Source organism: Dermacentor variabilis, chromosome 3, assembly GCF_050947875.1.
Source record: "Dermacentor variabilis isolate Ectoservices chromosome 3, ASM5094787v1, whole genome shotgun sequence".
NCBI lineage: Eukaryota > Metazoa > Arthropoda > Arachnida > Ixodida > Ixodidae > Dermacentor > Dermacentor variabilis.
This window is the reverse complement of record NC_134570.1, coordinates 203,806,315-203,821,911: the sequence shown is the minus strand read 5'-3', so window position 1 is coordinate 203,821,911 and position 15,597 is coordinate 203,806,315. Positions and strand designations below refer to the sequence as shown.

Genomic DNA, 15,597 nt, shown 5'->3' with positions numbered 1-15,597 from the left:
ATGAGCGTCAAACTAATGTCACTGACTCATGACGTGAGCGATGAGCATAAGGGTGCGGCTACGAGGAAATTATATAATAAAACGTAAGCAAGTACTGCTGTCTGCGCAGGACTCTTGAAGTTAAGGGCTGAAGCACATGCTGTAACAATTTGACACTGCGGTCATAGCCTCGAAGGCGAGCCTGTGCTACACATCACCTGGCCAAATTATTTCTAATATGTTAACTTCAACTAAAAAGCTAAAAACTGTTTTCAGGTTAAAAGGCGGTTCGTTACTAAGAAAAAATGCTGGATGAAGTGGAATATGCTGAAGTGGACAGAGCTTCCACTCGGAGGGACAGAGGAGGCCTAGTGTCTGGCCGGTTATGGATCGGCCTGGCCGTGGACAAGCCCTAAATAAGGGAATGACATGGACGACCTACAGCTGATGTTACCTTCGAGGCATAGAAAAAACTGAAATATGTCCTTTCGAAACACGGAGGCGATTCGTTAGGTTCAACGTAGAAGCTTTGCACAGGACTCGCCCTGAGGCGCTCGTAGAAAGGCGGATACAAAAGTGGTGGATAGGATCTAACATATGTAAAGCACTTGGCATAGCTGAATTATATACTATGGCTCTATAGTCAAGGCGTGATCGCATTATACTTTTATAAAGCTTACGAGGCATCTCCTGTCGCTTCCCCAGAATCTGCGTGACAGGAGCTTCAAGAAGCTCATAGTGTTGAGGCACTTCGCTTTAAGGAAGGTACTTCAGATGGGACATAAATGTGAGTTTACTGTCTAAGGCAACACCTAAATATTTATGTTCAAAGCTCACAGGTAAGCTGTTCCTTCTGAAGGTATATACCGGGATCTCGCAGTCCATACACCTCTCTTGTTGGAAAAGAGGACGCACGTACTTTTGGGGAGCTTCAGTTTGAAACCATTCTCGTCCACCAAATTAGACAGCTTATTTAAGCCAAGCTGTACTTGTCGCTAGCTGATACTGAGATTACATGATTTGTAACCCATTTGGATGTCATCCACATATACAAAGTAAAACTTTGTACTTGGCATGACAGTTTGGAGCGAGTTGATTTTGACCATAAATAAGGTAGAGCTCAGTGCACCACCTTGTGGCACACCAGCCTCTTGCGTAAAATAATGACACAGAATGCTACCAACTCTAATACGAAACGTCCGATGGGAGAGGTAGCTCTGGATTGAATTCAGTAACTTGCCTCAGAATCCCATTTCAGACAGGTCACGGAGGATTCCAAAGCGGGAAGTTGTGTCTCACGCCTTCTTCATATCTAAAGATACTGAAAAGAAAAACTTTTTGTCCACAAGCGCATCACGGATACTTGCCTCCATGCAGACCAGGTGATCTATTGCAGATCTACGTTTCCTGAAACCACACGGTCAGGGTTTGAGTATTTTGTTGCTTTCAAGAAAATACATGCAGTGGCGATTAATCATTTCCTCAAAGACTTTGCGTACACAACATATCAGACCTATAGGCCTAAAATTCAGGAAGGGTCTTTGCCTTCTTTGAGATGTACTGAAGGCACTGGACAGTGGGCATTGAGCTGACAAAATTACGACGACGACGAGTAGCGCTTGCTTGCCCGTTTCGCTATAGCACCGACTTGTTTCAGGCTACCGCTACAAACCTAGAACTAGTGCTGCCAGGCGATCACTGCCGCTATATTTGGTGGAGGTGCGGCGTTTTTCTTCGACATCCCGGAACTCCACTGGCGGACGCTACCACTAGCTATTGAAAAGGATGATCCGGGACCGTCCCAGGCTGCTGCTCGTGTGCCCCCGGCCATCGTCTGCTCTGGCGTTATCCGGCAGCGCGATCCTACTACATTTAGTGGCACCCGCATGCGACGACGCATTCCAATAACTGCGATGCGTTCGCACCTCGGGTCCAGTATTGCGACACTTCAACGCCTGCTCCAACTGAGTTCCATACGGATGCTAGTGGTGCGGGCTCGGGCTCGGCGCTGTTCTTCCACAACGCAAGGACAGCTTCGAAGAGTACGTCGTCGCGTATGCCAGCCGCATCCTTACCAAAGCCGAGGGGAGGCAGTTGCAAAGCCCTTGAGGCAGCTGTAGTTAGAGCAGCGCTTCTTACACACTCATTACAACCTCAGACTATAAACCATACTTGCGCCATATCTTGAAGCACTGGCAGAAACAGTGGGATACTCAGGAATCCAACAAGTTTTACAGCTAATGAAACCTAAATTACGCTAATGAATATTGGAGAAAACAGCACGATACAAGGAAGTGCTATTATTTCGATTAAGAATAGGTGCTACCTTCGGCACGCACTCTTAGCTACTGACTGGAAGTGATCCTCCGTCATGCCGATGGTGTGGTGACAGCCTTGCACTTCTACAAGTTCTCATACCGTGCAGGGCGGAAAATGAGCTAAAAACGGAGGGAAAAGTGAGCGGAAATATTACTTTAATTCTGCATATCTTCAGCATATGCGACTCCATCCAGAATTTTCAGTAACAAACCGTTTTTTAACCTGAAAACAGGTTTTAGCTTTTCAGATGAAGTTATTATATCAGAAACAATTTGGCCAGGTCATGCGTAGAACAGTCTCGCTTTCGAGGCAGTAGCCGCAGTAACAAATTTTTCCAGCACGTGCCTCAGCCCTTTACTTCAAAAAGTCCTGCGCAGGCAGTAGTGCTTGTTTTCATTTTATTATATCACTTCCGCGTAGCCAACTTTTTATGCTCATAGTTGATATCATGAGTCATTGATATTGGTTTGATGCCTATATATTGTCACGTAGTAGTGACGGTGAAGAAGGCAGCAAAACTCTGATTATAGAAACTGGTCTTTTATTGGGCGAATTTGTGCCCTCAAAACAGGCTATACTCAAAAAACAACGGCAGCGGCGAACCCACTCGGCGATCGCCGAAAATCTGATGAGCGGGTCAAGCGCGTCGGCATTTATACATCAGTCGTCGAATGTTCCGGAGTAATCGCTGGGACCCGCGTGTCTTCCACAAAGTTCTACATTATTCGCGTCGCGCACACGTGCAATCACATTACACAACTTGCAGGGAAAGACAGTGGATGGAACCATCGATAACTTTCCAGAAACTTCTTTTACATGCAGGCGCGTCCTGCGCTGTGCGATAACATTCGTTACGCGGTGAGAAGTTGTCGCCCGATAAAGATAAAGAATTACACGTGTCATTACCCCCCTCTTAAAAAGCATCGTCCTGATGCTGAAAATATAAGAGAGCGAAACACGAAAGGACACTTATTACACAAGAGTACCAAAACAACGAAAAGAAACAAAGTCCAAATTCATTTACGCGAAGTCCTAAAGTTCATTAACGCTGGTAGTACGGCTTGAGTCGCACAACGTGGACTATTTCAGGTCGTGAGCGGCGCCGCTGTGACAGCGAAACGCCGTCTGGCACGACCTCATAGTCCAGTGTGCCAATACGTCGGATGCTCTTGTACGGTCCGAAATAGCAACGCAAAAGTTTTTCGCTCAGTCCCCGTCGGCGTATAGGGGTCCAAACCCAAACACGGTCACCGGGATGGTACTCGACGAAGCGTCGTCGGAGGTTGTAGTGTCGGGTATCGGTACGCTGCTGGTTCTTGATCCGTAGGCGGGCGAGCTGTCGGGCTTCTACGGCACGCTGGAGATGGGGAGCGACGTCAAGATTCTCCTCCTCATTGGCGTGCGGCAGCATGGCGTCGAGCGTCGTTGTCGTGTTCCTGCCGTAAACCAGCTTAAACCGCGTGATCTGTGTTGTTTCTTGCACCACCGTGTTGTAAGCGAAGGTTACGTATGGCAGGACCGCGTCCCACGTCTTGTGCTCGACGTCGACATACATTGCTAGCATATCGGCGAGGGTCTTGTTCAGGCGCTCCGTGAGACCATTCGTCTGCGGGTGGTAGGCAGTTGTCCTCCTGTGGCTTGTATGGCTGTACTGCAGAATGGCTTGGGTGAGCTCTGCTGTAAACGCTGTTCCTCTGTCGGTGATGAGGACTTCTATGGCACCATGCCGCAGCAGAATGTTCTCGACGAAAAATTTCGTCACTACGGCTGCGCTGCCTTTCGATAGAGCTTTAGTTTCAGCGAAGCGGGTGAGATAGTTCGTCGCCACGACGATCCACTTCCGGATGTTGACGCCGGAAACGGTCCCAACAAATCCATCACGATCTGCTGAAATGGTCGGCAAGGAGGTTTGATCCGCTGTAGTAATCCTGATGGCCTTGTCGGTGGTCTCTTGCGTCGCTCACAGTCTCGGCATGTCTTGACGTAACGGGCGACGCAGGCGGTCAGACGCGGCCAGTAATACCTTTCCTGTATCCTCGACAGCGTTCGGGAGAATCCGAGGTGCCCAGCGGTTGGATCGTCATGTAGGGCGCACAGTACTTCTGGACGCAGCGTTGACGGAAGAAGAAGGTTGCTGGCGCGGACTGGTGAGAAGTTCTTCTTTACGAGCAGGTTGTTTTGTAATGTGAACGAAGACAATCCGCGCTTAAATGCCCTAGGTACTACGTCGGTGTTCCCTTCCAAATACTCGACGAGGCTTTTTAGCTCCGGGTCTGCTCGTTGCTGTTTAGTGAAGTCTTCTGCGCTTATTATTCCAAGGAAGGCGTCGTCTTCCGGCGGGGGATCGCTGGGGGCACGTGATAGGCAGTCGGCGTCTGAGTATTTTTGTCCGGACTTGTAGATTACCGTGACGTCATATTTTTGCAGTCTGAGGCTCCACCTCGCCAGCCGTCCTGAAGGGTCATTTAAGTTAGCTAGCCAACACAACGCGTGATGGTCGCTGACGACTTTGAATGGCCTGCCATATAGGTAAGAGTGGAATTTTGCTGTAGCCCAAATAATGGCGAGGCATTCCTTTTCAGTCGTAGAATAATTGCCTTCCGCTTTTGACAGCGACCGGCTAGCATAAGATATCACCTGTTCACGTCCGTCTTTCTTCTGGACTAGGACGGCACCGAGGCCTAGGCTACTGGCGTCAGTGTGGATTTCGGTATCGGCGTCTTCGTCGAAATGTGCAAGTACCGGCGGCGTCTGCATGCGTCTTTTTAGTTCTTGAAATGCGTCGGCCTGCGTCGTTTGCCACTTGAACTCGACATCAGATTTGGTTAGATGCGTTAGCGGCTCAGCGATGCGCGAAAAAGTCCTTGACAAAGCGCCTGTAGTAGGCACACATGCCAGAAAATCTACGCACTGCCTTCTTGTCGATGGGCTGCGGGAACTTTGTGATGGCAGCTGTTTTCTGCGGGCCGGGGCGCACTGCGGATTTGCTGATGACGTGGCCTGGAAACAGAAGCTTATGGTAAGCGAAGCGGCACTTTTCTGGCTTCAGAGTGAGCCCTGATGATTTGATGGCCTCTAGTACTGTCGCAAGCCGCCTAAGGTGATCGTTAAAATTTCCGGCGAAGACGACAACGTCATCCATGTAAACAAGACAGGTCACCACTTCAATCCTGCTAACACCGTGTCCATGACGCGCTGGAGCGTTTCAGGCGCCGAACAAAGTCCGAATGGCATGACCTTGAACTCGTAGAGGCCGCCTGGCGTGATGAAGGCAGTCTTTTCGCGATCTCTCTCGTCGACTTCTATTGGCCAGTAGCCAGACTTGAGGTCCATTGACGAGAAATATTTGGCGTTGCAGAGCCGATCCAAAGCGCCGTCTCACCATGGAAGGGGAATACGTCTTTCTTCGTGATCTTGTTGAGCCGACGATAACCGACGCATAAACGTAGTGTTCCGTCCTTTTTCTTCACCAGGACAACAGGAGATGCCCACGGGCTTTTCGGCGGCTGGATGATGTCGTCGCGGAGCATTTCGTCGACTTGTTGCCTCGAAGCTTCACGTTCTGGCGTCGAAACTCGGTAAGGGCTCTGGCGGAGTGGTTGAGTGCACTCTCCGGTTATTTGCGATGCTTTGCAACTGGTGTTTGTTGAATCCTCGATGACGTCGAAAAGCAGTCCTTGTATCGTCGGAGAAGACTTCTGAGCTGTTGCTGCTTGCTCATGGGGAGACTTGGATTTACGTCGAAGTCTGGTTCGGGGACTATGGCCGGCGGAGCAGATGCGCCAGAATCTGAGAGGACAAAGGCATTGCTCGTTTCCACAATTTCCTCGATGTACGCCATTGCCGTGCCCTTACTGATGTGCTTGAACTCTTGGCTGAAGTTGGTTAGCACCACTTCCGTTTTCCCTCCGTGGAGTCGAGCGATCCCTCTTGCGACGCAAATGCCACGGTCGAGCAGTAGATGTTGGTCACCCTCGATACGTCGAGGGTGACCAACATCTACCTACGTCGGCAGGTGTTTTGCTGCCGAATTAAATGACAATGCTGGAGCGAGACGGGATGCTGACTTGACTTTCGAGCGCACTCAAGGTGTGGTGACTACGAGACCTCTCCGGCGGTATCGCTTGGTCTTCTGACAGCCTTATCGATTTCGACTTCAGGTCGATGATTGCGCCGTGTTGGTTCAAAAAGTCCATGCCGAGGATGACGTCTCGTGAACACTGTTGGAGGATAACGAAGGTGGCAGGGTAAGTCCGGGCATGAACGGTAATTCTTGCCGTGCAGATTCGAGTCGTCGTAATGAGGTGTCCTCCAGCGGTCCGAATCTGAGGGACCTCCCATGCAGTCTTAACCTTCTTCAACTGGGCGGCGATGAGTCCACTCATGACGGAGTAATCGGTCCCTGTGTCGACTAAGACGGCGACTGCGTGGCCGTCGAGAAGCACGTCGAGGTCGGTGGTTCTTTGTCTTGCCTTACAGTTAGGTCTTGGCATCGGATCACGGCTGTGTCGCGTTGACCTGTAGCTGGTATGGGACGTCGTCAGGTCGTCTTTCGTCGTCGGATTCTTTGCTTCCACACTTCGTCGGGACGGCGGCGTGTCGTTATGTCGTCGAGGTAGTTTCTTCGGCGTCTTCGTCTGCGGCGCAGGATCTTCGTCAGTTCGACGAACAGCAACGGCACCTCCATCGGTTGCTGCTTTTAGTTTTCCGGATATGGGCTCTCTGAGCGGCCCTGGGCTGGGCCAGTGTATGGACGGTGGTGCGGCGACAGGTAGCGGCCTGGTAACGGCGAACGGGACGGTCATCAAGAGCTCCACTGAGTGTCGGCTAGGTAATCGGCGATGTCACGTGGGCGCTCCCCAAGCTGTGGACGCGGCGCGTTGACGGCGAACCCTCTCAGTCCCAAGTCGCGGTATGCGCATCGGCGGTACACATGGCCGGCTTCTCCGCAGTGATAGCAGAGCGGGCGGCGGTCGGGGGTCGCCTAATGTCCGTCTTCCTCTCGTAGGTGCGCTGGGCGACGGGTGGGCGGGCTGGCGGCGGCGGTGGCGGCGGACGATGGAATTGCGGCGTTACAGGGTCCTGGCGCGGTCGCGGAGAGGGGGGGGGGGCTCGACGGCGTGTGACGGCGGCGTAGGTCATCGCTTCTGACTGGGGCTGCGTTAATTGAGGTTGCACCTCAGAAACCCCAAGTGATCGCTGAACGTCATCTTTCACAATGTCTGCGATCGAGTCCACTTGAGGCTGCGACGAAGGCAGGACCTTGCGGAATTCTTCGAGCGCAATGGCCCTGATGGTCTCTTGAAGGTCTTCGGAACCCAGTCCTTGCATAGCGTACTGCGGCGTGAGCCCCTGGCGGTTATATTGCCAGGTGCGCATCTCCAGAGTTTTCTCGATCGTCGATGCCTCTGCAGAAAACTCAGCTACAGTCTTCGGTGGGTTTTATAAGTCCGGCGAAAAGTTCTTGCTTGACGGCCCGCTTCAGGAAGCGTACTTTTTTCTCCTCCGACATTTCCGGGTCAGCGTGCCGGAAACGACGGGCCATCTCCTCCGTGAAGATCGCGATTGTCTCATTTGGCAGCTGCGCTCTGGTTTCTAGTAGAGCTTGGGCTCGCTCTTTTCGCACGACGCTTGTAAATGTTTGCAAGAAGCCGCTTCGGAACAGGTCCCACGTCGTTAAGGTGGCTTATCGATTCTCGAACCAGGTCCTGGCGGCGTCTTCTAATGCGAAATAGACGTGTCGCAGCTTGTCGTCGCTGTCCGAACTGTTATACGTAGCGACCCTCTCATACGTCTCCAGCCAGCTTTCCGCGTCCTCAAATGTGGAACCGCGGAACGTCGGTGGCTCCCTGGGTTGCTGCAAAACTATTGGAGCCGCTGAGGCTGCCATTGGGGCTGTCTTCTTGGTCGTCTCTGGACGATCTTCTCGGACGATCTTCTTGGTCGTCTCTGGTAGAATTCCGTGTTCCGGGGCAGCTGCTGCAGCCGGCGGCTTGCTCGATGTTCTCGGACGACGTTGGTGTTGTCTTTTTTTTGGTGGTGTTGTTGGTGTTGGCTTGAATTACAGCTTGTCGGGGGCGTCCGGTACAAGAACGTAAAGCACCTCCACCAGATGTCACGTAGTAGTGGCGGTGAAGAAGGCAGCCATACTGTGATTTTATAAGCTGGCGTTTTATTGCGGGAACTTGTGCCCTCAAAAGCAGGCTATACTCATAGAACAACGGTAGCGGCGAAGACACTCGGCGATCGTCGAAAATCTGATGAGTGGGTCAAGCACGTCGGCTTTTATAGATCAGTCGTCGAATGTTCCAGGACCCTCGTGCCTTCCACAAAGTTCTATATTATTCGCGTCGTGCACACGTGCAATCAGATTACAGAAGTTGCGGGGAACGACAGTGGATGGACCCATCGATAACTTTCCAGAAACTTCTTTTACATGCAGGCGCGTCCTGCGCTGTGCCATAACATTGTTACGCGGTGAGAAGTGGTCGCCCGATAAAGAAGTACACGTGTCATTATTTTATGCATTTCACAGCAACCCGTTTTTAGGCCTCTTTGCAGTCACATTATAGCTACCATTTGCAACTCGTTTGATCATTTCATACAGAAAACAAAGACGATATATTACCATGTGTCATGGCGCTCATTGGCCATAGCTGGCCCTTGCGCCATTAAACACAACACGTTAATCGCGAATGACAATAGCGCAAAGTGTACTCGCTCAAAGTGTCCTTAAGTTTGCTTAAGTGACAGGGATATTAGTAACGTCGAACAAAATGTAAGTGTAAAGACTGAAATTTGTAGCTTAGTAGCGCTCCACTGTTCTGTGCAGCATGATGACGAGGAGCGCCACTTGGTGCCCTGCCAGCAATGGGACTACGACACTGTCAGCAAGGGAGACAGCATCATTAGCCGGTGGGACCTGGTATGCAGCCACGTCTGGCTCTTCAAGGTCATCATGGTGGCGTACATGCTGGGCGCAGCACTGTGCGTGCCGATGGCCGGATTGCTCGCCGACAGGGTCGGTCGGAGGCCCGCAATTCTGGGTTGCGTTCTCGCCCTGCTATGTTTCAGCATCGGCTGTGCATTCTCGCAAACTCTCATCATGTACGTGGTGACCAGGTTCTTCGTGGCGGCTTGTAGTTGCTCCGCGCAGGTGCTGATATTCATCCTGCTCTATGAGATGACTGGCAACGAGCGACGCGCCCTCTACGGAATCCTTGAAACGGCCATCGGTATGACGACCGTGTCACCTGTACTACGCTTGATGTCTCTGCTGAAACCACACTGGAACCTGGCGCACGCATTCCTCGTTGTGCCAACGGCCATGCTCGTGTGCTGGTGCTACCTGCTCGACGAGTCACCCTGCTGGCTTATGGCGACGTGGAGGGCGCGGTCTGCAGAGCGCGTCGTCATGTTGGCCGCCAAGACCAACGGCGTCGACCTCAACAAGGCTCGCCTCACATTCAAGGCTCTCAGGGAGCAGCTCAAGAAGATCGAGTCCGCGTCCGCCGCGTCGAGTGCCAGCGACACCTTTACCATGACGACTACGTTTCGCCGGCGCGCATTCGCGGTGGTTCTCTGCTGGTTTAGCGTTAACTTCACCTACTACGGCCTGCTAGTGCGTGACGTTGCCACTGAAGACTTGTGGTTAGCCGTGGGGACCTTCCTGCAGGCGGTGCTTTACGCCATCGTCTGGCGGCATCTGCACAGCCACGGGCAACGCGAGACCTTTTTCATTGCGCTCGGTCTCCTGGGGATCGTCATGGTATTCCAGGTGGCCGTTCATTTCGCCGGTGTCACTGCACTGTTCGCACTGGCCAACACTGTCGTAGTGAGTATGTCTGCCGTCACGCTCAGCGTGAACTACTGCTACACAGCCGATGTGTTTCCCACCGTCGTCAGGAGCTTGGGCTTGGCTATCTCCTATGCCGTTGGACGTCTCGGAGTGCTGGCAGTAGGCTTTCTGGAGGAGCTAGCCTACATCAGAAGCGAGACTTCCGCCAACCTGCTCATGACACTGCTGGTTCTCCTGAGCGCAGTGGCCCTCCAATGGCTGCCAGAAATTTTCGTGGAGAAGCGCCAGGCGGATCCATCCCCGACGAGCTTAAACCCAGAGCAGCGCAAGAAGAATATGCAGAAATCCCTTACGCCGGGGAACACTGCCGCCAAGCAGTCTTGCGCAGGGAAGCGTTCTCGCAAGGCACGCAAAGTCAAATCACCATTGCGGAGCAATGCCTCACCACCGCCAGAGCCCAAGCACAAGGCGGCAGACCAAGACACGGTGTTGAAGCCGTGATAAGTGTACGTTGTCCCTCGCTAGGCCTGGTTTACGACCAACGTGTTAAATCTATGTCCTGACTTGTGTATATTTTTATCGTACTTGTCAATGTTAGCCATGCTTGATCCTTTACTGTGAACTCTATTTGTTTCGCATGCTTTCAAATCGCAAAACCCGAACAACCTCCTTGAAAAATATGGTTACACTTCTGACATGCAGAGACACGCTCTGACGCTGCTGTAGCGAAGAAACACTTACAAAGACACGTCCAAGTTGTTTCGAAGGGATCCCACGCAGTAGGTGGCGTGATCAACGCGCCTTAAAACAAAGTGTACAAGGACTTAAAGACTGCTGCGATGCTGCTTAAAGCAGCTTCGTTGAAGCAAGGTATTTTTTTAAATTTTGAAATACTGTTGGCCGTCTTGGCCGTAACAGAGTGGGTACAGCTGGTATGCAAATGGCGTAAAAAATGTAAACACTTTACAAACGAAAATAGGACATTAAGCAATGAATGTTGGAAATACAATGCGAAACAAATAATGAAATACAAATACAATAGTTTGGCTAAGAAATACATGTTTCTGACATTGTGACGGTGATATTGGAAGCAGCATAAAAGAAAGACTATTGTATGTATTTCTAGAATAGTGTGACAATGTTTACATGGCACCACTGAGATTAAATTTCATAAAAGGTTTTTAACGTGTTCCTCGAAGATTTTAATGCTACTCGACTGCAAAACAGACGCCGGCAAACTGTTCCATTCCTTAATCGTTCGCGGAAAAAATGAATAAGCGTACATGTCCAGATATGCTTTTGGAATTGAGAACATGCAATGATTGCTTGATCTGACGTTTCTAGCCTGCCTGGGCGCAAGATAGGGCGTGGTTTCAATATTGCAGTGGCCTTTTGATAACAAAAAAGAAATTTAAGTCGAGCTAACTTCCGTCGTTGAGCCGGTGGAGGCAAATCAAGCAACCGAAGCATTTCGGAAACACAGTCAGTACGATAATACCGGGAAAGAATGAACCTTGCAGATTTTCTCTGCATCTTCTGAATGCGGTTCATAATTCCGGATTGAAACGGATCCCAAATGACACTGGCATACTCTAACGTTGGTCTAATGTAAGTTAAATATGCAAGTAGTTTGACGGGTGTCGTTGCTAGGTTTAATTTTCGGCGAAGGAACCATAACTTTTTTTCTGCAGCTCCACAAATTCTGTCTATGTGTGATTTCCAACTTAAGTCTTTCGAAATTGTTAAACCTAGGTATTTTATCGTTTCAGCTACGGTAAGAATTGTTGAGTTCATCTCATAATTACACTCAACTGTCAACTGTCAACTGTGTGACAGTCGAAAGGTGCTGTCAAAACCCGTGCTGGTTGGGAAAAAAAGCTTTCTTGTCTTCAAGGTAGGTGTAGATTGACTTTGAAACTATGTGTTCAAGTAGCTTGCAGCATACACACGTGAGTGAAATTGGCCGATAGTTTCCGATATGTTGACTTTCACCAGACTTGTGAACCGGAACCACTTTTGCGACCAGCCAGTCATCTGGGACCCGTTTTTGTTTCAGCGAAGAAATAAAAATGATCTCTAGATAGTGCGCTACCCATTCCGCATATCTGCGCAGAAAGGCATTTGGTATGCCGTCTGGACCTACGGATTTCTTATCGTTAATTTTAAGCAAAAGAGCTACAATGCCTTCATGCGAAACCTGAATATTAGGCATTGGTGATGTGTACGGGGATTCTAGAGAGAGGGCAGAAAGACCATCTGCAGAAGGGTCAGTAAAGACAGATTGAAAACAATCATTAAAACATACTGCCATACGCGAGTTGCCCGACACAAGTTCATTAGCGACAATGACACTTGGAGCTTCGTTATTATGCGACAAATGGCGCCAAAAACGGTGCGGATCGTGCTTCATAAAATTAGTTAATGTCACGTCATAGTAATTTGTTTTAGCAGCAGCCATATTTGTGCGCAATATAGAGCTTAGCGCCGAAATTTTATTATGATCTTTGTTTGACTTCTGTCTCTCACGGTTAATTTTCCGCTTTAAATGTATAATTTCGCTTGTTATCGACGGGTTCCGTTTATTTATTTTCTTCTTCCCAGTTGGCACAAATCTGTTTACGCAGTAAAAAACGATATCTTTAAACGCAATCCACATCGCATTGACGTCATCCGTCGAAGTGAATTCATCAAAACACAGCGAAAGATGATCAATAATGCTTGTGTCATCGGCTCTATCGAAGCACAGAACATGCGTAGTACTACCAGCCTTCGGGTATAGAGCGGTGACTTTATCTCCACATAAACTAGCTTATGATCCGAGAGGCCGGTTTCAACCGATAAGTCGTAGTCTTCAAATCGCCCGTCGAGGAACACCAAGTCTAATACAGATCTTGATTTCCCAACTACGCGTGTGCACTCATGAACTACCTGTTGTAAATCCTTACTGAAAGCTATTTCTAGAAGTAGTTCACAATGAGCATCTTCGCGAGGCTGAGCGCTAAGCGTGGACCAATCAATCCCTGGTAAGTTGAAATCACCAGCAATGATTATGTGACAGCTGCGCTTTTTAAGGCTTTCTAAGTAAAGCTGCATATCTTCAAGATAGAAAATGGGCGATTTAGGCGGTATGACGCTATGACTACGGTACTAGCTTTTAGGAAGGAGAAAAGATGACCAGATGCCGAAGTGGCGGTCGATTCTGTTCCAAGCAGCTGTTTATTGTGATCACGTGCATCGTACCATGTGTATGGGAGCACACACCGGATAGCAGCTATGATTGCTGTTCGAAGTATCGTTGGCTAATGGTGTCTGCGTATCAAATGAAGTCATAAATGGGCGCTCCACGCCACTTCTCATATTCGAAGTGGCTTCATATGGTCTTTCATCTGCACATTTATTTGGATTGGTCGTTGGGCCTGCATACCTAGAAAAGGTAAGAAAAAAGCTAGCTGCCCCTCCAAGAGCTGATTTTCAAGTCGGCATAGTTGCTGTGCTGCGAATACATATATATATATATACATATATATATATATATATATATATATATATATATATATATATATATATATTGTCACGCTCACTTGAGACAAAGGCGGAGAGCAGTATTTCATCTAGACAATTAGAACAAGCGTTCAGTTTAGGCTTCTTCTCTAGCACCCTCGCTTGCACACACGAGGTCGTCGTCTTCATCGTCAACGTTATTGGGCACAGATGGCGTCTCGGCATTTGGCCCCCTCCAGAAGGAGCATCGTCCCGATGCTCGGCGGGTAGCATCCGGTGTCCAGCAAACCAGCGAGTGTCCATGTCATTCAGAAAAATAAGGTTTCATGCGCACCACGTGCACAGTGTCAGGCAGGTCCTGACGGCGCCTCGAGCAGGATGAGCTGTCAGGAACGACTTCATAATTGATGTCGGTAAGGCGTTGTAGAACCTTGTACGGTCCGAAGTATCGGCGCAGAAGTGTCTCCACGAGGCCTCGGTGGCGTACTGGAGCCCAAACCCAGACTCTTTAGCCGGGCTGATAGACGACGCATCGATGGTGTTGATTGTAACGTCGGGCATCACGGTCTTGCTGGCTAGCTATGCGAACGCGCGCTAGCTGTCTTGCTTCTTCGGCGCGCTCTGTAAAAACTGCGGCGTCTTCCTCGGAATCGCTGGAATCATGAGGAGGCATAGCATCCAGCATTGTAGTCACTTCTCGACCGTGTAGGAGACTGAATCGCGTCATTCTTGTTTCTTGCCGAGCCGTATTATAAGCAAATGTTACGTGGGGTAATATTTGGTCCCCGCTCTTGTGTTCCACATCGACATACATGCACAGCATGTCTGCGAGAGTCTTGTTGAGGCGCTCCGTAAGCCCATTGCTTTGCGGGTGGTAGGCTGTCGTCCTTCTGTGTGCCGTGCCACTGAGGGTGAGTACAGTTCGCAAAAGTTCAGCCGTGAACGCGCTTCCCCTGTCGGTTACGATGACCGCTGCAGTAGCGTGCCTCAGGACGACGTTTTCGATGAAGAACTGTGAGGCGTCGGCTGCTGTGCTGCTAGGAAATGCCTTGGTTTCAGCATATCGCGTGAGGTAATCTGTCGCGACTATGATCCACTTATTCCCGGCAGCAGATATTCGGAATGGGCCCAAAAGGTTCATCCCAATTCGTGCAAACGATGTTTCCGGCACTGGAACGGGATGTAATAGTCCGGCAGGTTTCGTAGGTGGTACTTTTCGTCGCTGACAGACAAGGCACGTACGAACGTAGTGCTTCACCTGTGCTGCGAGCCGTTGCCAGTAATACTTTTCTTTTATCCGTGCTAATGTTCTTCTGTAGCCTAAGTGACCTGAGGTAGCTTCATCGTGACAGGCCTGCAAAACTTCATTGCGGAGAGTTTTAGGGACGACTAGTAGATATCTCTTCCCTGTTGAAGAGAAGTTCCTTCTAAAAAGAACACTGTTGCGTAGGCAGAATGATGACAGGTGCCTTGAGAACAATCTGGGCTTTGTTTCAGTTGCGGCGCTAAACCTGGGTCAACGTCGACGACGGGTGCATGTGGCATGGTATCGGTGGTCGATTCCTCTTTTACAGCAAAGCAGTGTTGAACGTCGTCAATTTCATCAAAGTATGCCACAGCGGTGCCTTTACTGATCTGCCGGCGTTCATTGGTGAAATTTGTCAGAAGTACCTCTGTACGACCACCGATTAGGCTGACGATACCGCGAGCGATGGCAACACCTTGATGGAAGAGAAGTGCAGTTAGTTGTTCGGCTACACCGTCCTTGTTAAAGTGTTCTCCGCAGCTGACGGATACAAGACTGCATGATAGCAGACGTCGTCGTCGGCGACACGTAATGATGTACGTTGGCGCTCTTCGCCGTGGCTCGTCTCCGTACTAGTTGACAAGGGTATCTCGCCGTCCCGTATGTTAACCACGGCACCGTACTCCCGCAAGAAGTCCATTCCAAGGATGAGTGATCTGCAGCACTCTTTTAGAATCATAAAAGTGACGACAAA

The 15,597-nt window shown here is 49.9% G+C and overlaps 1 protein-coding gene across 1 annotated transcript; it reads left to right on the top strand.

The window, feature by feature from the left end:
- Positions 1-9,481: 9,481 nt before the first annotated feature.
- Positions 9,482-10,597, top strand: LOC142574995 (organic cation/carnitine transporter 2-like). Its single transcript, XM_075683972.1, has one exon. It carries the CDS (start codon positions 9,482-9,484, stop codon positions 10,595-10,597), a length of 1,116 nt encoding a protein of 371 aa, XP_075540087.1.
- The last annotated feature ends 5,000 nt before the right edge of the window (positions 10,598-15,597 follow it).